Below are 26770 nucleotides of genomic sequence, written 5' to 3'. Positions count from 1 at the left end.
CACATTTTTTCTCAGCATTGCTGATTGTTTATACAGGTTTGTAACTTCCAGGATACAACAACACTTCAGTATTACAAACCATGGTAACCAGATTTTCCTACTGAATAAAAAGTCCTTCTAAACACCAGCCTACCCTTTGTTTGTATCATGGGCCATCCTTTTGTTCAGCTGGTAACAGACGTCATACTATCATAGTTAGATCCATGTGCGCATTGCTCTATGGAAAGTTTAAAAGGAACTTTAACCACTTGGCACACCAAGGCAGGCCCGTCTTAATAGCATTATAGGCCCCCGGGCAAAGCAGTGCCCTGGGCCCTGCCTACACAACCACTCACAGGAATAAAAATGTAAATTATCGATAAAATAAACTTATATTTATTGGTACCTCCAACAAAAGAGTTAATTGCCTCCCGCGAATCCATTACAATATTCTGCTTAAATAACATTGCAAGCAATAAAATCGGCAACATTTCTCTCGCGAATGCAGACACGCCAACTCTCCGCTACAAGTCGTAATCTGTCTCCTTCTGCCGAGTTAGCGGGAGATTTGAATGTTGAGGCGGGTGATCGGAAAATTAGTGTTAAATTCTGGTCTGTGCATAGATTAGCATGGGGCCCCTATGCTCGTGGGACCCCCGGGCAACTGCCCAGCGCGCCCATGCGTTAAGACGGCACTGTACCAAGGGCCGTATTGTATAATGTCAGAAGCCACAACTCTTATACTGAAAACAATTTTACGTAATCATATGTAAAAAAAAAATCTAAAATAAATGGCAAAAAATGCTAAAGAAACGGACGAAAAAAGGCGAGAATTAAAAAATCTGGTTAAAAAAAAAAAGAATTCAACATTTCATAACACATGGAAGTGAATTAGTATTATTGGAAGAGGATGGTAACCACCTTGTAAGGATTTAAACTCCCCACCCACCTACTACCATCCTCAAAATTTGGGCCTATCTCGCTTAGATGAGCTGGGGGAAAAAAATCTGAGCATTTTGACAATATTTGACAATATTATAGAATAAAGAATAATAGAATAAGGGTGAAGAGCGAGTTTAGGGAAGACGGACACTTTCAATGTAAATTAGCCATTCGGGTGAAAATCTATTGACTTTGTTCGTGGGCTGCTTTGGGAATATACATCCTATACAAAATGAAGAGAAGAGGGCTTTGGCAGTTTATGTCATTTTCTTCGGACAATATAGAATACGGTCACAAATGTTTTATATACAGTGATATATATATACTGCTTTTTGACACTAATATATATGATGTGAGGGTGAGCTTTGGGGCTGGAGCTTGATGGGTTATGCAGCTGTTGGTGTGGCCCCTCCACCCCAGGGTTTAAGCTCGCCCCGCCCCACTTCTTTCCAATTAGCAGTTTTTTTTATCATGATCCTGTGAATCACACACCCAGTATGGTCTGTCTCCCTCCAGCAAATAAGAAAGGTGCATGAGTTGTGCTAGGTCAGGCCTGCACAACTCCAGTCCTCGTGGGCCGCAAACAGGCCTGGTTTTCAGGATATCCTTACTTCAGCACAGCTGGCTCAATTAATGGCTCAGTCATACTGAGCCACTAATTAACCCAGCTGAGCTGAAGTAGGGATATCCTGAAAACCAGGCCTGTTTGCGGCCCTCGAGGACTGGAGTTGTGCAGGCCTGTGCTAGGTAGTGTTAGGACCTGCAGATTGGTCGTGCCGTGACGTGGTTGCAGGCTTATAACCTTTTGGCCAAAGGGTTTAACTAAATGACCCTTTTTCATGAGCAGATAAGCACCGAGGTATTGCACTACATGTTTTGTCATTTTATATGATGCGCTGGCCTCTCTGTTTTGGTTTTATATACAGTATTCTTATTTATTGTTTGAAGCATTCAAGCAAAAAAGATACATTTAGTTCAATATTTTATTTACGTGTGTCCTGGGTTCCATTAGATAGACAATATAGAAACACGCAGTGTACTGAGGAGTCTACAGTTCAAAACATGACTCTTCAGTTGGACACAGCAATGGCACTGCAGGTTTTGGCGTTGATAGGGTCTTTGCCCAATATTTAATTTGCAAGTCGAGGAGAGTTCAGCTCCATTAATAAGAATAGCATTAAAACCTTCCTCAGAACGATGAAGACAGCTTAGCAGCATATTAATAAGAACATTTGAGAGAGTTGCGTAAATTATTCCAGAAGGAAGAGTCTTGATATTAGACAACGGCCCATATTTACTTAGCAGCGCTATTCCACGAGAACCCTTTCAGCCCATTCACTATTTCTTTCTAGGTCAGGTTACGTAGCAGGGTTGAAATGCCAGCCTGTCTATATGTAAATAGTGTACACTGTATGCACTGCAAGTTTATGGAAGTGTCGAAATAAGTTAAACTGCAACTTTCTTAATACAGTACCGTTTCTGATGAAAATTACTTTTTACATAGACGGACCCAACAGTATAAATTACTTTTACTCCAATAAGCAGGAAATACTCTGATCAATTTAACATTGGAGTGATGATTAGTGTCAATCAAAACGTGGCAGATAAGGACATCTTCATGATGTGACCACAAATGATCAGTCTCCCTGATTGACTGACATTAAGTGGTACATTTTAACATCTCCTTGTTACACCAAGTGAACAATAACCAAATGCGTTTGCATAGAATGTGAAATCAAATCACCAGTTCCAAACATTTTTCTTTCAATAATTTTGATGAAACTCCCATCAGACAGAGCTTTGTTACTGGATTATTGCCCTCCCCCAATATAGATCACGCTGGAACGAAGGCACTTTCTCCTTTGCTACTGTACATTGTTACAGCTGAAGATTCTTCCCATTAGGAGAGAGGTGGGAGGGGATTGTGCTACTGTCAGCTCTCTGTGGCACTGAAATACCAAATATAAAAATGGGCTCGACGCACTCTGCTCCTCTTATATCATCACTCACCGCTATTTATTGCCTTAAATATTCATAATGGAATTATGTTATTATAGTCTCTGGTTTTTACCACAAGTTCCTTTTTTTTATATGTTCAGATGTCAATATTAAGCCATAAAAGATGATTACTCGAGATGCCTCTTTCACTGTCTCATCAATAAAGAAATGCAGTGAACAAGCCTTCCGAGATCAGAGACTTACCGCGAGTCTTACATCCGTTTGTAGTGGCATAATTATTTTTATTACACAGTGAGGCAGCCGTAAAAAAAAAAAAAAAAGGCTGTCCTAAAACCCCAATGTGACACAAAATCAATTTTCAGATGCAAATGAAGGTGCCATAGGTGAAGTTTTTCATACGCAATAAATTGCTTGTCTGTGGCTTTGATCTAATAGCCGCATAAACAAGAAAGATTGGTACCACAGAATTGCATTATAGTCATTGTGAAGTTTTATGTGTCTGGAGGTGCGCATAACGGAAATAAATTCAAAGTAAAATCTAAAGAGAAAAAGTTTATTTGTGCAACTGTTAATAGCTTGGTATCAATCTCCCCCCACTCCCCTCTCCCCTAGTTATTAATCTCCCGCCTGATCCCCTCCCCCACAGGTATCAATCTTCCCCTGCTCCCCTCCCCGCCCCCCAGGTATCAATCTCCCCCCGCTCCCCTCCCCCCCAGGTATCAATCTAACCCGGCTCCCCTCACACCCAGGTATCAATTTCCCCCGCTCCCCTCCCCTAAGGTATCAATCAATCTCCCCCTGATCCCCTCCCCCCCAGGTATCAATCTCCTAACGCTCCCCTCCCCCCCAGGTATCAATCTCCCCCCGCTCCCCTCCCCCCCAGGTATCAATCTCCCCCCACTCCCCTCCCCCCAGGTATCAACCTCCCCCCACTTCCCTCCCCCCAGGTATCAATCTAACCTGGCTCCCCTCCCACGCAGGTATCAATTTCCCCCGCTCCCCTCCCCCCAAGTATCAATCAATCTCCCCCTGCTCCCTCCCCCCCAGGTATCAATCTCCCCCTGCTCCCCTCCCCCCAGGTATCAATCAATCTCCCCCTGCCCCCTCCCCACAGGTATCAATCTAACCTGGCTCCCCTCCCACCCAGGTATCAATTTGCCCCGCTCCCCTCCCTCCAGGTATCAATCAATCTCCCCCTGCTCCCTTCCCCCCAGGTATCAATCTCCCCCTGATCCCCTCCCCCCCAGGTATCAATCAATCAATCTCCCCCTGCCCCCTCCCCCCAGGTATCAATCTCTCCCACAGGTTTCAATCTCCCCCACTTCCCTCCATCCCCAGATATCAATCTCCCCCGCTCCCTCCCTCCCCAGATATCAATCTCCCCCCAGTCCTCTCCCCCCAGGTATCAATCAATCTCCCCCCACTCCCATCCCCCCAGGTATCAATCAATCTCCCCCCACTCCCATCCCCCCAGGTATCAATCTCCCCCTGCTCCCCTCCCTCCCAGGTATCAAGCTCCCTTCACTCCCCTCCTCCCAGGTATACATTTCCCCCCGCTCCCCTCCCCATCCCTTTATCCACCCCCCCCCCCGCCTCTTTCCCCCCAGGTACCAATTTCCCCCCTAGGTATCTATCTTCCCTTTCCCCCCCAGGTATCCATTTCCACCCGTCCTTAGGTATCCATCTCTCCCCCAGGTATCCATCACCCCCCACCACCACCCTCCCAGTATCCACCCCCTAAGGTATTTATCACTGCTCTCCCCCCAGGTATACATTTCCTGCTGCTTCCCCGCTCCCCCCCCCCCTGGTATCTATCATCTCTTGTCGATTTCTGCTCCTCCCCCCCCCCCTTTCATGCCCCCCTCAGGTATCTATCTCTAGTCGCTTCCTCCCTCCCCCCCTAAGAATCCATCTAAGTCGCTTCTGCCCTCCCCACAGGTATTCATCACTAGTCACTTCCTCCCCCCCACCCCCAGGTACCCATCTCTCATTGCTTGCTGCTCCCCCCCCCCCAGGCATCCATCTCTAGTCGCTTACCTCCCCTCCCCCCAGGTACCCATCTCTCATTGCTTGCTGCTCCCCCCCCCCCCCCCAGGTACCCATCTCTCGTTGCTTGCTACTCCCCCGCCCCCAGGTATCCATCTCTTGTCACTTGATGCTAACCCCCCCCCCCCCCACCCTCCAAATTCCAGATCCTTCATTTCAATTAGTTCCAGTCACATCTTTTTGTTGAAGCAATTTTGTGTGACATGAATGTCCCCCTTTGGGAAATCTGCATGATAGGCAGCCCTTCTATCTGCTCAATTCGGGAAACTTCTCCCAACATAATGCCAGCCTAGAAATGGCAAGTGCTAACCTGGATTCATCCGGAGTCCCCCTGGGTGTAACGTGGAGTTAGCAGGACACACTGCGGCAAGAAAGGGCAATCAACCCTTTCATTATTAATGTGTGTGTGTACAGTACATGTATATTTAGATTTTACAGCTCCTTAAGTGTTGGAGGACTAGGAGTACATTATATTTAATATTGGGGAATTTAGGGAGTGATAGGGTAGAGTTTTGCTACTTGGTGTTTGTAGAGACGCTGTTAATACACAACAATAATTCTCTGCTACAGCAGGAAGATTCCGCTTCATTGCGCGGTACAATGGTAGAGCGTGTGTCAGTGTCACACGAACAATGCCAAGTAGCACATCGCCCGGATTACATAATATATGGAAACAGTGTAAACACATTGTCACACTCGGCTTTCTGCCGCTCAGCTGGATGAATTTCATCTTTCTGAAAAGAAACCAGATTGCCGTTAGCTCCCAGGGAGTGTAAAGCTGCTCAGTGGTATGTTTCTGTGTACTAGGAAATGACACTGCCCTTTGGTAGACATTAAAGGAGCAGGCCAAGCCGCTTTTTTTTATTTTATTTTTTTTCCCTTTAATATGTGCATTACTGCAATCCACACAGTGATAAGTAATTAGCTAAGTTGCCGATCGATCTGTTTTCCTATGAACGATCAGCGAAGATTCGGCTCGGGGGTTCACTAAATGGTTGTCCGTGCAGTAGAAGAGGACCAAAGATGCAAAGTTCTGTGGGGAAGATCATGTGACCAGGCAGTCACTAGATACAATTGGTGCACTGCTAGAGAGAGGGCAGGGCTCAAAAAGGGGTGTGCCAGAGCCTCTTTCAGAAGAGGAATGGCTGTGACTTTGTAAATAGTTGCTATAGAAACAAAAAATGCTTGTTACGTTAAAAATGTCAATTACTGGTGAAAAGTGATAAAACGGCGCAAAAAACTTAATAGGTGATCACTGTAAATTCAGTGAAGTGAATACAACACTCTTAAAATTAATTAATTAAAGTGCACGTATAGTATATAACACATAAATATTGTGAAGATATAAAAACCAAAAAAATGTGGTGAAAAGAATAATAAAGTTTTGACCCCCTGCTCGAACCCTCTGGTGGGATATATTCTTACAGTTTGTAAATTGGAGCTGACGATTGTGTCACTTTGTATTTCTCCTGCATTTAGATTTTCTGTGCTTTTGTGTTTTTCCCTGTATGCTCCCCCTGGAATCATTGAATCTGCGTTAAAAATGTCATTCAGAGTTGTTTAAAAAAAAATGCTACAAGTATTTTCTCATAGTACAGAACTGATTTTTTTTTTTTTTTTAAACCCACGCGTAGGATATTACTTGGTCTGCAGCTGTAAGGTGGAAATTATATGCACTATCTGCACATAATAAATAGTGTGAAATACTGGGATTTGAAGACTGTAGTAGTTTAGTTAAAACATGCCTTTGTACCGCAACAAACGAAAATCCCCAGGACACGTGCTGGAGCCAGTATAAAAGTAATTGCTGGACTCCTAAAGGCGTATATTCCACAGGCCACGTTTTACCCCGACTCTCCCTACAATAAAGGGGTTCACATCGAGCCCTGATTTGATTGCACTTCCATGCAGAGCTCGCTGCTTGCACACAGAAGGACTGAAACATTGGCTACTAGTGAAACTACATTCTCAGGCCATTAAATGTCTAGCTCTTTGTGATGTTTGAATTCCATCCTTCTGTTCAACCAACAATCGTAAATATGGACGTATGTCTTTCCCCCTCAATTTGACTAAGTGGTACTATGTCTTCCAGTAATAAACCTTCCTGCACCAGAAGGCACTAGCTCATTCAGATGTATTGGCCAGAATGTGCCTTGTGGCACAGCCCCATTTAGCAAATAGGGGCCTCTAATGCACACATTTCAATGGCTCATATTTACAATGGCTACCTTTGTGATGCTATTCTTCATGTTATCATACACCATGATGTTTAAATGTAAGTGTAGTGTATTTGTTTAGGACTGAAATCATTGGTGAGATTAATTGAACCCACCAAAAATGCATATTATCGGATCATTCATCAAAAGTTTAGCCCATAGAAGATTTAATAAAGTATATTCCCCAATCAATGCAATGGGATTTTCTACTTTGATAAATATGATGATGTATTTTTTTTTTATTTTTAACCGTGTGTGAAGCTGAGGGAATCCTTTGATAAATGCCCCTGATGTCTTTCATGCTCTGGGTGTTGCCTTACTGCATAACTTCAACTAATACAGGGAGAAGAGGAGAATGGAGGCTGCCTCTTGGTTGTAAAACTGGGGCAATATTGGATCAAAAAGCATGCCTCTATCAAAGAAATTAGACCCCTCTCCTCTCAAAGGGGTTCTCTTTAGAGACTTTAATAAATAACCCCTATGTGTTTCTGGATGTCTTTGTTATTAATACCAGTCTAGTATAAATAGAAGTGGTAAGAGTGAATACTGTAAATAAATGGTTTCATTGTACAAGACATGGATTACCCACGTGTCCCTCAGTGTAAGTGCCTTTGGCATGTCACAGTGCCACGGTCGGACATTGGATTATAAACCCTTCAGATCAGAAATGAATTGTGGCTAAAGGTACTTGAAGTAAAGTACTATGTACACTGTCAGAGCCATGTTAAATATATACACTTAGGAAATATTTCAATAAACGACATTGGCACCATAAAGTATTTCCATGTAACTGTGACATGTACTGTAAGTACTGTTACCTAGCCCCAATAATGTATTGAGCTGCTGACCAGCCCGGCACTACAGGGGTTATGCATTCCTCATTGCTTTGAAGGTCCTTCCTGTATGTGCTTAGGGATGAGACCACCTCCAAGAAGACCTTTGACTTGTCATTCAGCTGGTCTAAGTCTGCTAGGTGCCTTTTAGGGTTGATTTTTCCAAAACTGCTGAGCGCAGCAAACTGTACAGCTTCATTCAATTGTCACCAGGGAATAAATTGTCATCTTGAGACTCCTCTTAACCGAGGCCAGCGCTGATCTGATCAGTCCTCCATTTAGCCAAGAGTGCACAATTACATTTGGTTGGTGTAGCAGAGATTTTCCAAAGATGAGTGAGCAAAGGGATGATCAATAAACAAACAAAACCACTTTGGCAGAGTGGCCTTCAATGCATACCGGACCTGTGCATGAGCAGAGCGGCTCTTGGCTGCAAAAAGGGAACAAAAATGCAACTTAATTTTGGCTCTACTTTACAACTCAGACCAACCTCATTTCCAGAGGCTATCGATATAAAGATGCCCTGTGCCTAAAATACATTGCAGCAAAATAATGTCTGCTTAACTGCACCTAAATATCCAAAGGATTAGATCAGCACCCCTAGTTAAATGGTGTTCGTTAAAATGCAATCACTCAAATTGGGGCACTGTCAGACGGAAACATAGGGAGTGTCTGTGCGATAGTGTCCTGATCGGCACTATCAGAGTTTATAGAAGAGTCACTGTAGAAACTACATTATAGGATTTGCAGCTTGTAAAAAACATTTGCAGCTTGTAAAAAAGAAAAAAATCAGTCCCGTAGAATTTTCTAATAAACACTTTTGCTATATGTGGTGATTTCGGGGGATGACTTTTACAGGTTTGCAACACTCTCAAAGTTGGCAAAGGTTTACAAAATAAATAATCCTGGGATTCACTGAGCTCTAATATGACTTGTATGGCAGTTAAGGTGGAACCAGCTCTAATACCCCTTACTGAAGCGGGGTTAATAACCCCCACAGTGATTGAACATTTTTCAAACTCGGACAACTCACGTTCTCTAAAAAAAAAAACAAGTGGCAGCCGTTTCCATTATCACAGTATGTGGAATTTCACAGAATTGAGTCGCATTTGGTTGTAAATTTCCAACACTTTATGGTTCTGTGGAAGAATAGGGTATTCAATTCATATTGAATTATTTATCAGTTTTTGTGTAGGCCATAATCCACTCCTACCTAAAGCAACGTATATCATCTATTCTATGAGGTTTTCTTGCTGTGCCTTTTGTAGTTTGGTTATTAAACAGAGCTCACATGTGCAATCATATTGTAAAGAAGTAGTTATATGGCTAAATGCTTTTACTCCATTACAATCCCTATATATTGTATTAAGTGAGACTGCACAGTCCACTTCTCTTCTATACATATCGATTAAAGCCATTGAGGAATTTATCCGCTGTGTCTGATATAGAATTAACCTTTCTTTGCCGAAGTGGTAAATGTTATCCAGGTGATACGTTCTGCTTAGTCTTACGTGGTCATTATTGAGTATTGCTAGTTACCGTGGGCACAATATTTACGTGGGAGTGCAGAATAAAAATTTGCCAAAGGCAGACTGATTAGGGAACGGCAGGTGTTAAAGCTGCCTTAGCTTATCTGCACATTTCTGGCTGGAGTTCATTATCTTGTCAGGGCTGATATCTTTTTTTTTTGAGTAGCATAGCAAAATGAGAAAATGACATGCAAATCAATACAGACCCTTAAACGGTGCTGTAGTGCTGAACTAGAAGATGAGAAGTTTAGATAACTAAGATTAGTAAAGGAAAATCCTTCAAAGTATATAATCAACTACTTCCAGGTGCAGAGAAAAACTACTTTCCATAAGTCGGCTTCTTCGCATCTTGGTTCCAGCAACATGACGCGCATTGGTCATTGTTTCAAATCTCTCCGTTAGGCAGAGCTTAATATTCATTTCCATTTACTTTGGCGGTTTGTGTAAAATGTGTATTTTAGAGATAAAATTCCTCTTTTCCATATGCTGAAGCACTTTCAAGAATGCTTATACCTAAGTAAATAAAAAGCGAACTCTTGTTAAAAAAAAACCCCAAACAAAAACAGTTAAGGAACAATTTGTGTCTTTAATTTGTGTAAGGCATCACCTGCACAAAATTATAGACCTTTACAAATACTTTGCTAACAGTCGAGTTTTTTTTTCATTGAAGGTGAATACTATTCAAATGATTATTGTTTATTTAAATCATTTGTTGACCATTTCCAAAATATATACATGTCTAGCGCAGAGCGGGATCTCTGGAATATGTTGGAACGGCTCCTTAATGTTTGGAAGTGTTTGTTTCTAAAATGCATTGGGTTGACTGACTGACCCCACATAGCGCATGTTGGATGTATGCACAGTGACATTGAAGGGCATGAGCAGTTCTCATGGCCAGGATGTATTCTGCATGCCTATTTTTGGCCAGGATGTAATCTACATGCATGGTTTTGGGTAGGATAAATTCTGCATGCATGTCTTTGGCCAGGATGTAATCTGCATGCATGTCTTTGGCCAGGATGTAATCTGCATGCATGGATTTGGTATCATCTGCATGCATGTTTTTCCCCAGGATGTATTCTGCATGCATCATTTTTGCCAGGAGGTCATCTGTATGCATGTTTTTGGCCAGGATGTAATCTGCATTCATAGTTTTTGCTAGGATGTAATGTGCATGCATGGTGTTGGCCAGAACATTATCTGCATGCATGGTTTTTGCCAGGATGTATTCTGCATGCATAATTTTTGCCAGGAGATAATCTGTATGCATGGCTTTTCATAATTACATTTGCAGATTTTGTATTACTTCAAATCTGCTATGTTGCATTTGAAGCATGAAAAGTAAAACAAAAGGTGGGAGGGGATATGATCTAACTCTTAGGGACCAATTCTTCACGCTGGTTTGGGTTATCTCACTTGTTCTGGCTTTAAATTCTATTCAAATCAAGAGGAGTTAACTGAGAATCGGGTGAGTAACCTGTACTGGCACTTGATGAATCTGTCTTCTAATGCTCGATATGGTCACAAAATCCCATAAACTATAGTACGGGATGGGACTCTGTGCTTATCCTTGACAACACAATTGCATCAAGCCCAGTGAATTGTACATATGAACATTTTTACTGCTGGAAATATACAAAGGCTACTGATACAAAGAGGGGGAGGGGGCATTTCTCAAAATCTCCCAACGGCAAAACTGGTACAAAAGGAAGGACCCTATTTATCAAAAGAAATATATGAAATAATGCTCATGTATTCTTTGGAAATAAATCAAATACCTGAGCTGGCCCTGATTTATTTTGAAATGCTTCTGCAAAGCTAAAATACACTAGGTACTTAATTCACTTGGGGTAATGCTATAAAATAAAATAGACTGGTGAGTTCCCCCCCAGAATAGGTCCCATGTGAATAGAGTTGTTCTGCTTTCTGCTTTTAGTTTATTAAGTCTTCATTTTTACCAAAAATAATCACGGCATTTTCATTGCGACTCCTAAAGCCGCATTGCAGCTCCACAGCGTCCACGTTTTAGAATATACAGCTTAGCCCCCTTATAACGCTGCGCTTGGGGTCCAAAGAATCCCATCGCGTTATAAGCGGATCGCGTTAGAAATAATGTACCATTGTATGCATTGTACAATAAAGTATTTACGATACCAATAATCGTGTTGTAAAGTACTCCTACATACGAAAACTGGGAGCCACGCTGGCATCGCGCTATAAGCGGATTCGCGTTGTAACGGATCGCGCTATAACGGGGTTGAGCTGTATTCACATAATACAGTGGTGTTTTTATTACTAGTAATCTGACATGAAATACTTTGGATCTGACCCGAGTGCTGGACCCTCCTTATTAATTATTGTCTCTATGAAAGGCGCAGCCATAAAGGGTCCTCGGCCCACAACGGAGAGTGGCCGTCGGCCCGAGGCCCCCCAACCCTCTTCTCCACTCCTGGCGGGGGATGTGGTAGTGAAAGGTTAAGGTTGAGTGGGGGGTGGTTGGGCTGGGTGTGGGGAGGTCCCTCCAGAGGCCTTTAAAAGGCTTCAAGGGGAGGGCCTCCTCTTTTCCCACTGCCAGGAGAAAGCAGCCCACCCTCCCGCTCCCTAAGTTTCAAATTGTTAGTATTGTTTGACTATTATTGCTTCATGTTCGTGAGATTGTTTTGATAATGTATACAAAAATATAGTTATTTAAAAAAAATAAAGGTAGCTATGTTGTATATTGGTTCAGTTTTGTACATAGGTGTCGGCTTTGGGGAATGTTTGGGTGTGATACTCTGCCAGCAGGGACTCTGATTAATGTTTGAACTGGGACTAGGCCTAAAGTGGGAAAGGAAGCCGTTTCTGTCAAGGGGTAGGTACTGGAGGCTTACCCTTGGTGGTCTTTGGGTGCTGCAGAGGCCAGTGTGCTGGGCGGCACCGGGCAGGGGAGGCTGACCATGATTGAGCGTCGTAGGGCCAGTATATCTGCTTAAGGACACACTGGACGGGAGGAGGGAGGCAGCTTCTGTCTCTATTTGGTTTAAACAAATTGTTTTAAAATAAAGCTACTGCCCAATTTAACCTTCAATTTTGGCTACCTGGTGTTCTTTTGGGGTTATGTTTGGCGAGGTAACGTTTTTCTTTAATTTTCAGTCCTACTGTACATCCCTCTACTGTACAAATCCTAATGTTAGTATTAAGTAAAGGTTGATGTACTGTTTTATACAGCCCAGAGAGCCAATTCAACATGTTTAAACTGTTACATAAACCAGCACAGCTTCTACATCTTAAAAGGAAACCATCGAACCATTTCATAGTGACATGCGATATAAATTAAAAGGGGTTAGCATGCATCAACAGAAAGACGAACGTTTGTGGGAAATTGAGTCTCCTTTTTATAAACAGAATTATTCAAAGTTTCATAGCTCTCGAGCGCGATCTAATTTAATATTTATTGCTGCGGGAAGATTCATTAGCAAGAAACATTTTCAGAGGTTTTGGATGGCAGGAGAAATTCATATTTAACACACGGAGCATTGGATGGTACGGTGAAAAAAGACCTTTGTAGACACTTCCCCGTTTCTTAAAGGTTCTTAGGAAGGAATTAATGGGTTTTTCTATGTTTGCTTCCTCCTAAGTAACTACTTTGGAAATGCATCACCTAACATTTCACAGTCTGTTATAGAGGTCAGATATCCTTTATTTATTTAGATGGCTGGTTGAGGTTTCTTTTTTAACTTTTGATGCGTTTGATGTGTTGCAATTGTTAGGAGCACATGAAGTTCTGAAACGGCAGATGTAAAATAAGACTGTTTTTCAACAGCCTCGCAGCAGTTTTGAAGCATCAAAGGCTCCCTGCATTCATCAATAGCTTCCATAGCGTTTATTGCAGGATTTTGGAGTGCAAGGCTTTTTAATGGGTTTGCCATTGTACCGGCAGTCATATCAGAGAAGCAATACGAATCCCACCTAATCCTTTTACAGTTATATTGAATGTAGAAGAAATAATGCAGTCCTTTGTGGCTCTGAAAGAAATTGGAGGGGTGTATTGGCTTCACAAGTGAAAAAAAAAAGAAGGTCAATTGACATTGTTATCGCCAGGAGGCATGTCAGTCTCCACATGCTCCCGCTGGTAGCAAAGTAGCTAAGGTTAACCATACAGTTCTACACATGTGGAAAAGATGTCCAGGTATAGGATGGCATTAACAAGCTAGTATAAAAACTGGTTCAGGGACAGGACAGTATTAACCATACTATATTTGACATCCAGGCTGCACAATACATGTTGCAGCCATTAAGTACCCACACTTTTCATCACGGAAGTTTGTTGTGCAGTATACTGTATATAATACTTCATTTTTCTCTGTAAACGTTTAGAGCAAATTTGTCATTGTTCCACTGATTTCATGCCCGATCTACTTTCATTAAACACGGGGTTCTTCATATTGTTCTGAAGTTTACTGTCCTCCATCTTCACAGCATGACCTCAAATATCCTGGCGTCTTTTTCCTATTCTTTATTGTTATCCGTAAGGTATTTCAAAGTCTAGGGCTCAGATCCACAAAGCTCATTTAAGTCACTTTACATGGCGTTAACCTAATTTAAAAGCTGTAATACGAATTAACTTTAAAAATATATATATATATTTTTTTTATTACAGGGTTAAAGCAGGGGGTCTCTGGAGCCGAACCCCGTTACTTTCAGTTCCGGCAACATCCTATTTGTGTAGATACTTAACTCCGCAGCGGTTCAAAACCAAAACTAAATGCAAAGTAAATAAAGTCTGAGTTTATGGAGTGCGTATACTGCATGAGAGAGAGGGAGACTTTTGGGACTGTTGGTATTTAAAAGCTTTGCAAACAAACTCTTGAAAATACTTAACACAGATCAATACTGGATTGGCGAATAATTTGGCTTTATTTTTTCATGTCCAAAGCTAGACAAGTTGACACTATCAAAACTAATTTATACGAGTCCCTCAATGACATGAAACAAAACTGCTTCTCTGATAACTAATAATGAGCTCAGGAACGCGCACCTTTGAGATATTTTTAAATGCTCCTTGTGACAAATCAATATGTTTACAGCACTCTTGCTTATTCCCATGACAAGTTATAATGAAGTTTCTCAGCCAAGAGTAATGTAGCCTGTTAGCTGATACAAGCCTGATCATTTATTTAAATGTTCAAAATGTAGGAAAAAATCCCCAAAGATCTTCCAACACAAGAAAAATTAAAGGAGGATTTCTAGCTGGAAAAAAATGTACTCCTTTGCTGAAGCAGGCATGTGCACCCATTGCTCTAATATTATTTGAACTAGACTTTAATCCAGATTTACTAAATGGTGCTAAGATGTAAGGCACCTTCAGGCCACCTATTAAATATATTCCAAACGTCTTGGGTTTGAAGTGAACATTTGTCATTCCTGCAATGGAATGTGGTTTCCATTTGGTTACATAAGGCCAAGGGGACCATGTTCCCTTCATACACTATTATTCAGTAGGGTTTTATTCCTAGAAAAGAGGAATTACAGTAGAAGTAGCCAAATACGTATTTATTTTTATGACGTTGCTCCCCAAAAATTTTAATAAGAGGAGTAACTGAGACTTTTCATTTGTCAGATAAGTAACCATTCACCATTGATATACTTTTAACTGTTCCACTTCTATTGACTTGTTATCTGAAAAAAGGTACTACAATTCAAAAGTAATATTCCATGGATTTCTCTTTCATTTTTGCAGAACATGTTCAAGGTTCCAAGACATCTTGCATTCCTGAGGAACAGAAGATCGATCATAGCTCCTTCAATCTCGATTCCAGAGAATCAGAGAGGCCCATTCCCCAAGCAAGTGGGCACGGTAAGTCACCATAATAGCAGATGACTTTGATAGATGTTAAGAGAACTCCAAAGGGAAATGCTTCATATTCTTGCCCCAGTCCATATACAGGTACCAGGAAGTTAGGCCTAAGGCAGACGTGGAGGCAGAATATCTGTCGACCCTCAGTCGTGGAGCTTACCAATTTTCTGCCTCTGTTATCACCCAAACCTTTCAAAGTTGCAACCACTTTCTTGGTCGAATATTATACACAGAAATGCCCTATATTTTAGTCTTGATCCCTGGGTCTTTGGATTGCCGGAGCACTTGTCTCTCCGTAAGTACTGAATATTCAATGCTATTTTTCCGTTTGCTGTTCAGACATTTGAGGTGTTTAGATATATCCAAGTTTCTGAAAGCTGCATTTCCTATACAGTTCATGTTGCTAAATGTTATGTAGAGAGACGGTGGAACATTTAAGTATTCCTTTTCGGGGTGACGTATATGCCATATCGGGAGAATTTCCTGAATTTTAATTATGAATATAGGTATGAAGCTCTGCCAACCAAGCTCAACCCCGTTAATTTCAGCTCTGTTGACCCCCTGCGTCCCGAGACTTACCGGAGAAGCTCATGCTGCTTACTTCCTGGTTGTTAATGTCCCGAAGCACGTGGGCCAATCGGAAGCTGTGACAGATGACATTGCAGCTTCCTATTGGCTTCCATTCAGAAGGAGATTTGAGCTGCCATTTTGTGTGCGCATTCAAGGCTACTAACGGCCAGAGATAAAATGAATGAGGTTTAGCTTAAAAAAAAAACCTGTTTTATACCGATCTAAAAATATTAAATAAAAAAGCGTCCTAGTAGGAAACACACTTTTTTTTAACATTGCCTGTGACTTTTACTTTACCATAACTAGGCATGAGGCACTGATATTTCAAACTAGCATTGGCAAATGTGAGTGCGTTATGCTGTATGTGACTGAAAGGGTTAAAAGTAAAGGCCAGAACCTCCATCTTGTCTGCCTGAACTTTTCCCTGAACTAAGTGATATATGTATGCAATAAATGACCTCCAGTTGTTTTCAGTTAAAGGAGAATTGTTTTGCTGGTCGTATGCCAGTACTGTGTTTTCTTAGAATCGTCTTGCACGCAGGTTTTTTTTTTTTTTTTAACCCTTTCAGTGCCCTCATATCCCCTCTGCCGACGCATATGGGCATTGAACAGAATCCAAAACCGAAACATTACAGTTGTAAATAAAAGGTTTACCATATTAAGTGTTGAGTAACTCCAACATTTAATTACAAAATAAATTGGATTCATGTACAGTACTTTTTTTTGTAAAATTGGAGTTTATGGAGTGTGCGCTGTGCCTGAGACAGAGAGACTTTTGGGACTTTCTATTTAAAAGCTTAATTGATACTTCATATATGAGTCTTTATAACAGATACAGTAACTGAGCTATACATTTGAGCTCATTTTCCTTCAGCCAAAAGAGAGTTTGGTGTCATCAATTGCACGTGATATTTACTGGTGCTTGTTGTTAGTTGTAGCTTTTACGATATTACTGTATATGTAAATAATGTATAGTGGCTAAAAGCTAGAACATATTACTATAAAAAAGAAACAAAAGTTAGGGATGCACTGTGATTGGCCTTTCAAATCACATGAGACGCCTGTCAGCAGGGAAAAACAATTTCTCATGTTTCCTGAGGAGTTTGCAGCTTTGCAGTACGTAGCTGTGTAGCTGTCGCAATTGGTATTTGTGTTTACATTTGATTTGATGCATTTGTTTTTCGGATTTGCAGCGTTGCGCTACGCGTAGCAGCAGGCGATTTGGGGTATAACCACGGCCTGACTTCTTCAACAAAGCTATGTTCCTTCATTTAACTGCACGTGTATGTTTTTCATTAAGTAGCTATAGCACCCGCACCATGTGCTTCTTGGAGAAAGTACAGTATGCCGTTATTTGACGAATCACTTAGGATATGCAATCTTATGGGGGGACAATGAAATTAAAATGTTTAATACACTCTTGGCAGCTTCAGGCTTTGTGTCCAGATGGCGTGGGTGAGAAATGCCGACTGTTATTGATGTGTTTCTTCCCTGGCTTGCTGATACAAGCATGGGGATATTATATTCAATTTCTGGTCCCCATCCATATGCTACTCTTCCAATTTATTTGTCCACATCAAGTAAAATGAAGTACGAAGCAGCGGGACATATAATTCCGCTTTAATTACATTGATGGGCTATTTGTCAGTGCTCCATTAACAGTGATGGATATGTATTCTATGACAAACTAAGAGCTGTGCTGATATTTACTTACTTAGTGATTGCATGTTGTCAGCCCTTAATAGTGGTTGTACCTGATGTGATTGTTTGTTTCCAGCTCTGCAGTTTTGATACAAAACTAATGATGTAAAAAGCCAATTATAGATGCTCCCCGATAAATAAATGTTCTTGTAATTCAGACACGACTTTGTAAGAAATCTATTTTCTGGATGCTGTTTCTGATGATTTCCTTCATTAAAATGTAGGGTGGGTAGACTTCTACTGGTCTAAGAGGAAAATCTAGATTCATTGCAGATTGTAAAACCTTTTTTTGCATCACTACTTTGTGTCGTGTATCGCAGTCTGCAATTAATATATTTCTGTTTATTTGAATGAGACAGAAGTTCACAACTACCAGTGAAAGCAGAACAGTAGAATACATTAGAAGAGATATAGTTCAGAGGGGTAGTAACCATGTCCCTCTCATTGGACCCGTTCAAGATGATGTATTTGATTCATTTAAAAACATCACATCTGAAGATAAATATGAGACCTTGAAAGTTTCTGTAAAAATAATAATAATAGCATGTTCTTGTATAGCGCTCATAGTTTTACGTAACGCTTTACAGAGACATTTTGCAGGCACAGTCCCTGCCCTGTGGAGCTTACAATCTATGTTTTGGTGCCTGAAGCGCAGGGAGATAAAGTGACTTGCCCATGCTCACAAGGAGCCGACACCAGGAATTGAACCAGATTCCCCTGCTTTAAACTCAGTGCCAGTCAGTGTCTTTACTCACTGAGCCACTCCTTCTCAAACTAATAAGAATGTGTGCTCATCGATATTATTTTCAGGTTCTATGGGAGTTGGTCATTAAAACCATGAAAGCCATCAGTGATTGTTCATTTCCATTTCTAAGAGAGTGGTCTGTACAGGGGGTAAAGGGTCTCTGTTTTGGTCAATTTGTACTGAGCCAAGATCTTCTGAAGTACATGAGAACAGAATTGGTGATAACCAATGGAGAACCTTCCCAAGTGTTACATTTGGGGTCAGTAGACCTCACTTAAACTCCGAAGATGGAGCCATGCAACAAATTCCGCTAACAGTTCCTGCGTTTCTAAACTGTAAGCATAACCAATTAGGAAATCTGGGCATCATTTCTGGGGGATTTTTACTGACATAGAATGTCATTCTGCTGGGCATAGAATTAACTTGGCTAAAGATTAGAGTAAACAAGTTGTTTACTGAATGTACAGCTGGTAGACATGTAATACCAACCGTCTGTTGGGAATTTCATTTTATACATCGCAAAACATTAGGGATGAACAGATTATATATTGCAAATGACATTGTGGGGAAATTAGCATCATTTATTTCGCATAAATCACTCTTTGGGTTTTCCCATCTCTTAAGCACAAGGGGGTTATTCGTTATAAGCTGAAGCGGCCCTTCTTGCCTTTTTTCGACCAAAAATCCTTATTGAAGTTTCTGGGTTTATTGGCCAAAAACAACCTGAATTACCCCATCTTCATTAACTAGTTAAATATGTATTATTATTAACAGTGTTCGACAAACCTATACATTTGCTCGCCCCGGGCGAGTGGATTTAACATCGTGGCGAGCAACTATTGGTCCAAGCAGCACACATTTGGTACTAGGTGGCGAGTAGATTTTTTTGTGTGGCGAGTAGATTTTTTGGTGATTTGTCAACCATTGATTATTAATAATAGTAATAATAATATTATTATCCTTTAGACCATATTTACTACACACTGCCTTCATTTAGCCTTCTATATATTTTGTCTCTTGGTCTTGCTACTGCACGTGTTTATTTTCATGAGTAATCATCAGATGGACCATTGACAACGGGCTGGTTATGAGGGAAGAAATCAAATATAATGGAAGAAGCCATCTTAAAAGTGACCTGGAAAAAGAATATTACTTGGTGCTTTTAATTTAAACATTACTGTAAATTCAAAGTTTCAGTATGAAAAGAGGCATTGATACCATATTTATACAGTATTTAGACAATGTTTTTATTTTGGGGGTGGGAGGGATAATACGAGCACAGTATAATCTTGGATTGGGTACATTATTACTTCATTTCTGGTACCATATATACCAAAATATATTGGCGATGTCTGATGTTCATAATAGGTACGAGGTATAGAGATCTATATGACCCCTCTCAAAATAAAAGTTAACCCTGTCAGCATGGGCGTCCGCAGAATTTTTTTTTTGGGGGGGGGCATAATTTTAACTCATTGGTAGTGCTACCAATGAGAGCCACCTCATTCCCGAGTGCTGGGAGGGAGGGGAGGGAGTGCTGGGAGGGAGGGCTGGGAGGGAGGGGGAGGGAAGGGGGAGGAGGGGGAGGGAAGGGAGGGGAGGGGGGAGGAGGGGGAGGGAAGGGAGGGGAGGGGGGAGGGAAGGGAGGGAAGGGGGGAGGAGGGGGAGGGAAGGGAGGGGAGGGGGAGGGAAGGGAGGGGGGGGGGGAGAGAAGGGAGGGGAGGGGGGGGGCGGCTGGGAGGAGGGGGGGGGGGGCGTGAGACTAGCGGGCGGCTGCAGCATCCCCCGCGGCTGCTGCTGGGTTGGCGCATGGAGGCGGGCGCGAGACTGGCGGTGGGCAGCTGCATCCCTCGCGGATGCTGCTGGGTTGGCGCCTGGAGGTTGGTGGCTAGGTTGGGGCGAGATTTGCGGGCGGCTGCAGCATCTCCCGCAGCAGCTGCTGGGTTGGCGCGCAGAGGTGGGCTGGGGGGGGTGGAGGGACACGTCAGACTGGCAGGCGGCTCCAGCATCCCCTGCGACTGCTGCCTGGGACAGGAGGCACGTGCGGGGGAACCTGGGTTGGCGCACGCGCGCGGTGGATGCTGGGTTGGCTGGGTTGGGTCCCCACCCTCCGTCCCACGTTGGGAGGGGGAGCAGGCCCACAGGCAGCAGGCCGGACACCCTGCTTGCCCTGCGGGATCTCGGGGCTGCGAGTGATCCAGGGGGGGGGCAAGCGCCCCCCCTTGGCCCCTCCTGCGGACGCCCATGCCTGTCAGTGCTGAAGGAGACAACTCATTGTTTGCAATACCTTGCTGGCTCATCAAGTGCAGAGCACTTTAATTTGCATTGGTTTTAATAATACATTATTGATTTGACCCCGAATTAAATCTAACTTTGCTTACTCATTTTTCAGTTTTAAAGCAGCCTTGAAACTGAAGGTGTTTGAATTGAACAATGTATTCATAAGCATGAAAAGTTCCCCTGCACTTTCTCTTAACTAATTGTGTCCTTTTGCTTGTAAAAAAAAAAATAAACCCTGAAAACTCTGTTCAATAATACAGCATAACGTAATTGCTCAGGGATATTACAGAAACTGTTGCCATACAGTATGATTCAATATTTGCATAACTTGTTCGAGTTTCAAGACTTTGTGCTGGTTAGACATTGATCCAGCAGAAAACAGTGTGAACCAATCAATACCTCTGCAAAGAACATGACACTTTACACTTTACGCAGCTACACAGAGCCCAAGTTGAAATCTGAAGAAACTGGGATCTCATTTGTGAAATCAGAACAGGTAATGCTCAGTTTTCGACATACCGGTAATAAAATTAGAAGTGGTTGAGCTAAAGTTCTAGTGAAGTTTTAAACTGTAATACAACCAATATTTCTCTGAGGGCTCATGTTTGTTACACAGTAGGTATTGTTATTACATTCTAAGGAGAATTAACATGTATCTTTTTATCTCCGGATCCTCAATTCTTTGTCAAACTTTTTGGGGAAGTGAAAAATGTCTGCAAACGAAAATGGCCAAATTTTACCTGGTTTTCAGTCAGAGGTATATATGGAAGCTCTGGAGGAATATAGGAGAGGAATTCATTATTGAAGAATAAATTGCAACACAAAAAGGTTTCACAAAATAAGTGGGGAAAGAGACCACCCTACACAACTTCATATAAGTTTTGCTAAGAAACTTCATATAAGGTGGTTTTAGTTAGCACTTAATCACCCACAACCTATTCTTCAACATAATCAATATGTACTGTAGGGCAAGCTAGCAAAAGTGCATTCTGCATAACAAGCTGTAAATATCTGTGCACAGATATATGTGTGAATAATCCCCCACACACCATGCCCATCAAACCAATCGTCGCAGGAAAGCGTTTAAAGGGCCCCTATATCAATGTCCATAACAATGTTGAGAACAGTATATTGGTTTTTATTATTGGAATTACCTATTCTTTCTCGTGGCTCTCAGAAATGAATGTCTGTGTAATCTGCACATTGCTACATACTTTTGGTACTATAATGTGTGTGTATATATTCAGTATATATGTTTTCCTTTAATGGAATGTGTACAACGTCATAGAATGTATAGTACAACAAAGCAGAAATATGTATTTTTACCATCATAAAACCATATCAAAGTTGTCAATTTTTCTGCGTGGATCAGGGAAGGGATAATCTAGATAAAACACTCACAGTATCAACGAGTTCAAATTATAGAGCAGAGATTAAATCATCCTTGTCCCCTGCTCCAACCACAGAATGTAGCAACATTATTTGATGAAATCATTGATTCTACCTGCGCTTCACATAAAAGTAGAGTGCAAACCCATCTTTGGGGACCTCCAACCGATGTTTGTGCTAAGCAATAAACATCATTCATATGTTAGATGCATTCACACGAGTTAGAAAAACTAGACAATTGACTGTGCACCCAACATTTAAAATCTGTCAATACAGTTCTTCACTAATGATATTAATTAGACTGATGAAGCAGGCCAATTTCGATCACTTAGTTTTCAAAGGCAACACTTCAACATCTTTTAAATTTTCACTTATATTAATTAACAGTGTCCACGCCAAAATGCATATTGGCAAGAAATATTGAACTGTTACTACAGTCCAATTTTGAGCATGCCAGCAGCAGACATAGATGCAGCCAACACAATGCTGCATTTTAACACCTATCCCTGACAGACGAAGGGGGGGGGGGGGGTGATTAGATGCAAGCAATGTCTAACTGATCTTTATGATTTTATTCATTGTTTAAACATTTAAATGACTACTTTGATGTACATGTGGAAGCGATACTGTATGATAAGAGTATGATTCTTCAGTAAATATGAAGTGATCTGTTATATGTTATTGTTAGCCAGTAATTCTGAGCTTTTTAAATGCTTTAGGTGCCACACTATCTCTTGCCTCTAAAGAAGAACTGTCTTCCAGTTGTTGGAATAATGTTCTCACCCTTATAGCTGTCTATTATCCTGTGATATTTCTTATTCACACAACTTCTTGTAGCTAGGATACCTTTCTTCTCGGTTAGACAAATTCCTAACATCCTTTTTGTTTTGTATCCATGTTTACTGTATATCTCATCCATCTATTTCTCTACAATCCTTTTGGGTGAACTTTACCCATTTAAGATATCATATTCTTTTGCAACCCTGTTATTTTGCACCTTTTCGTCAACCCGCTCCCCTTCGACCTGATTGTTCCATATGGGATGCTATACAGTATGTGTAAGATTAAAACTGGTGGATTGTGCATCCACATACATTGCTTTAATGATACATTGTGGCACATGATATTTTTCTAGTAATGGCATATACAAGTCGATATAAAGCTAAATGTTGACATAAAAGGTTATATTGGTATATAGTATCCTATTGATTTTAGAATTCAAAAATCAATACCGTTTTGTAATAACTTTTGAAGTATTTTATACACCACCAAGTAATTTACATAATCTTCGCTTCCAAAATGGAAGTTTCAGCATGTAAACAATGAGAGAAAATGACAATGATGTGAATGACTGTAGTTTCTGATAAAAATCTACTGTCATTTGTGTTGTCTAAGGCCGCGTCCTTACTGCATGCGCGCGCAGGGTGCGGACAAAAGGCTGCAACTCAATGAAGCAGACCATAGAGCACGCAACCGCACGTGCGATGAAGCGCGGCAGATTTTTTCGCGAGACAAACAATTTCGTGTTTGTCGCGCGACGGCCGGGTCACGCGGGCGGTTCAGCCAATGAGGGCGAACCAGCCTCGTGACGTCACGGCCCCGCCCCGCCTCCCCATCACACTCGTCATAGAAATCACTAAGGCCACGGATCGCTCAAGCTACAGGCGCGCGCGACGCAATGCGCTCCGTCACGCGCACGCCTACTAGGCGCATGCCTAAGGCAAGAGAAGGTGACTTGCTGCTGGTGGACGTTTGCCATCTTCAGGTGGCAGTTCTATAAACATAAGAGCACTCCCAACTTTATGTGCATTATAATGCATGTGGGTTTCCACAATTGTCGTAGTAGCACTCTACGTGTTTAGATTTTCATATCCAAATATTAAGGCATTAAAGTATATGTCCAAGTTACAAAGATATGAAATAAATGCTGCACACCTAAAAAAAAAGTATAATAAAAGATGATACAATTACCGGTGCTCCTGTGTTTGAACGATAGCCTGTAATCAATCCAATGCAAGTAGTAGTTGAAGGAACACAGGGCACAAACGGATTTGGAATAACTATCTCATTTATTGAGCCGAACACAACGTTTCGACCTTATTGGTCTTTATCAAGAAGCCACGATGTCACTTGATAAAGACCAATAAGGTCGAAACGTTGTGTTCGGCTCAATAACTGAGTTAGTTATTCCAAATCCGTTTGTGCCCGGTGTTCCTTCAACTACAAGTTACGAAGATCACTTATTATCTATCCATATGTTATGTGTTTGGGGGTTAAGTTGTTTTGCTCCTGAAATGAATACTGTACATGTTAAGTGTCTTGCGCATCAGCATGGAATTTTCACAGTCTAATCCTCGTGCAATTTTGGAGTCAGGACATGAAGTCGTGTTACCCAGGCAGCTTCTTTTTATTTTCTATCAAATGGTCACAATGGCACAAACCACACTGTACATTGAGAGTAAAAATAATATATCCTTTATGTGAAATTTCCATCATGTGCTAGAGAAATAGATTCACCAATAATCCTAACTGACAAGAGATTACTTTATAACCCCAGAAGATTTCAAGGTTGTCGTGAATACAATTTACTATGGGACACACATTTTAATTACCAAATGGCGTGTTTATGATTACCAGTATAGGTATAAAGTGTATGAAGAGGAAGCAATTGAAATTTATTACAACGACCTTCATAATCTTACATTGTATGCATGACACCACACCTGGAATTGGTTTCTGACTGTCACACTATGAAGAATTCGGGGTAAAATTGTTTTATCCAACACCCTTATTTCAAAGTTTCTCCAGTCAGTGCTTCAAATCCTATTTTAAGACCCATCTATTCCCTCCTATATTATTGTTTGTCTAAATTATTACTGCCCGCAGGTTGTAACCCAGCTATGTCTGAACAGGGACGCACTGAACTGATTCTCATCAATTTCCAGATCAGTGACCTGGAGCTAACAGAATTTGATCTTTCCTCAGGTAGAGACAATAATGGATAGCTTTGGCTTTGATACATGCACAGTGCAATGTATATTGTAAAACAGCATCACTGGTTTATTCCATCAAGTAAATCTATCCATGTTTTAAGGGAAAGCATTGAATGATCCAGCTTCTTCACAGTGGAATTGCTTTATAACACATAATATTTTCTTCAGAGGTTTAAAAGAAGGCAGAGGGAATAGTCTAGTGGTAGCGCCACGGGCTGCCATCAGGTAGGAACGCCAGGGCACCTGTCAAGGACCCGGCAGTGGGTAGGGCCCATCCAGCCGAACCAGACAGTTGGGCTAGATCGGAAGTAGGTTGCAACTTCCGGGAAGGTTTTAGCGCAGTGGTCCTCAACGCCAGTACTCAAGACCCCGCAACCGGTCGGGTTTTTAAGATATTCCAGCTTCAGCACAGGCGGCTCAATCAGTGGCTGCCAGCTTCAGCAGAGGTGGATCAGTCGAATACTGAGACACTGATTGAGCCGCCTGTGCTGAAGCGGGGATATTCCCCAAACCTGACCTGTTGGGGGGGGATCTTGACTACTGGAGTTGAGAACCACTGCTTTAACCCATACTATTTATGTAAAGTCAATTCACAGAGCTTTCCTTTTATCAACACTTTAATTTGATGGTAGACCAGAGACATTTTCCTGAGCATCAGTTTAATACTACAGGTGGGTGATGTGATGAAACTTTGTTTTTCTCTGAATTATCGAATATGCGATTAAAAAAAAAAAAAGCTAAAAACTGGTGACAATTTTTGCAGCAGCAAATTTGCAAATATTCAAAAATGATTAAAAAAAAAAAACCTAAAACCTATCAACCGGAATTTGCCATTTTCTATTTAACTACAACTATTAAACCATATATTTGAACAATCGCGTGGTCCAATACATTTTACTCAGATGAGTCAAAGTACATTGATAGACGTTTCCATGCTAAATTTAGACAAAACTTACAGATTTAAAGAATGATGTTCTTTTTGCGAAACTCAAAGATACAGACAACATAAGACATTCTCTCTCTTTTATCCCAAGACAAAGTATTACACAGAGCATTGTTATTTCAACGTGTTCCCAGCGGTGGTCCCGTCTTGAAGACGAGGTTACCATACCGGAGCATTGTACTGGGTTCAGCTGCTGAACGGCATTATTACAGTGTGTGCAGCTTGGAGGAGAGAATAGAGCAGGGCGGGTGTGACACAAACTTTCCAATACATTAAAGGTTTGAAACAAGTTGCAGGAAGGAAGCAGATTTCAGAGGAAGGGAAATGCTAGAGCAAGTTCATCCTCTGATGTCGGAGGGTGGCAGCTCGTGGGGGATGTGAGGACGTACTTCACTGAAAGGGTGCAGGATTTGTGGAATCGGTCTAGGACATTTGGTCTTAACCAAGTCTCCGCCGGCGTTTTGCCGCCACCCACCTCGCCGCCGGCCCGTTTGCCGCCACGGTAAGCCCCTAACCTTACCCTACAAAACCCTAATACTAACTCGAGCCCTTTCCCTGAAAGCCCTCGTCCTAATTCTCTACCCGAAAAACCTCACCCCTTACCCTTAAACCCCATGTCCTTAACCCCCATACACCAACCACTAAAACCCCGTAAGTTAAGTTACCGTATGGGTGAAACGGCCGGCGGCTGAGTGTCCAGGCAGAGGAGCGGCAGCGGTGAAGCGTCTCTTGGTGGCCAAACACGGTCAGCGGCTTGTTCTCGGCGAGATTGGCCGCGACCCAATGTCCGATTCCGCCGTGGAATAGCC

The 26770-nt window shown here is 41.7% G+C and overlaps 1 protein-coding gene across 2 annotated transcripts in view; it reads left to right on the top strand.

Moving 5' to 3' along the window:
* CDH13 (cadherin 13) overlaps positions 1-26770 on the top strand; it is a 423340-nt gene that overhangs the window by 150437 nt on the left and 246133 nt on the right. For both annotated transcript variants that reach the window (XM_075576708.1, XM_075576710.1), the window contains exon 4: positions 15224-15340. In XM_075576708.1, the coding sequence (XP_075432823.1) occupies positions 15224-15340 (117 nt within the window). The remainder of the gene's footprint in view (positions 1-15223; positions 15341-26770) is intronic.

This window comes from Ascaphus truei, chromosome 19 (assembly GCF_040206685.1).
Source record: "Ascaphus truei isolate aAscTru1 chromosome 19, aAscTru1.hap1, whole genome shotgun sequence".
Classification (NCBI taxonomy): domain Eukaryota; kingdom Metazoa; phylum Chordata; class Amphibia; order Anura; family Ascaphidae; genus Ascaphus; species Ascaphus truei.
Note: the sequence above shows the minus strand (reverse complement) of the source record. Positions and strands in the feature narration are given on the sequence as shown.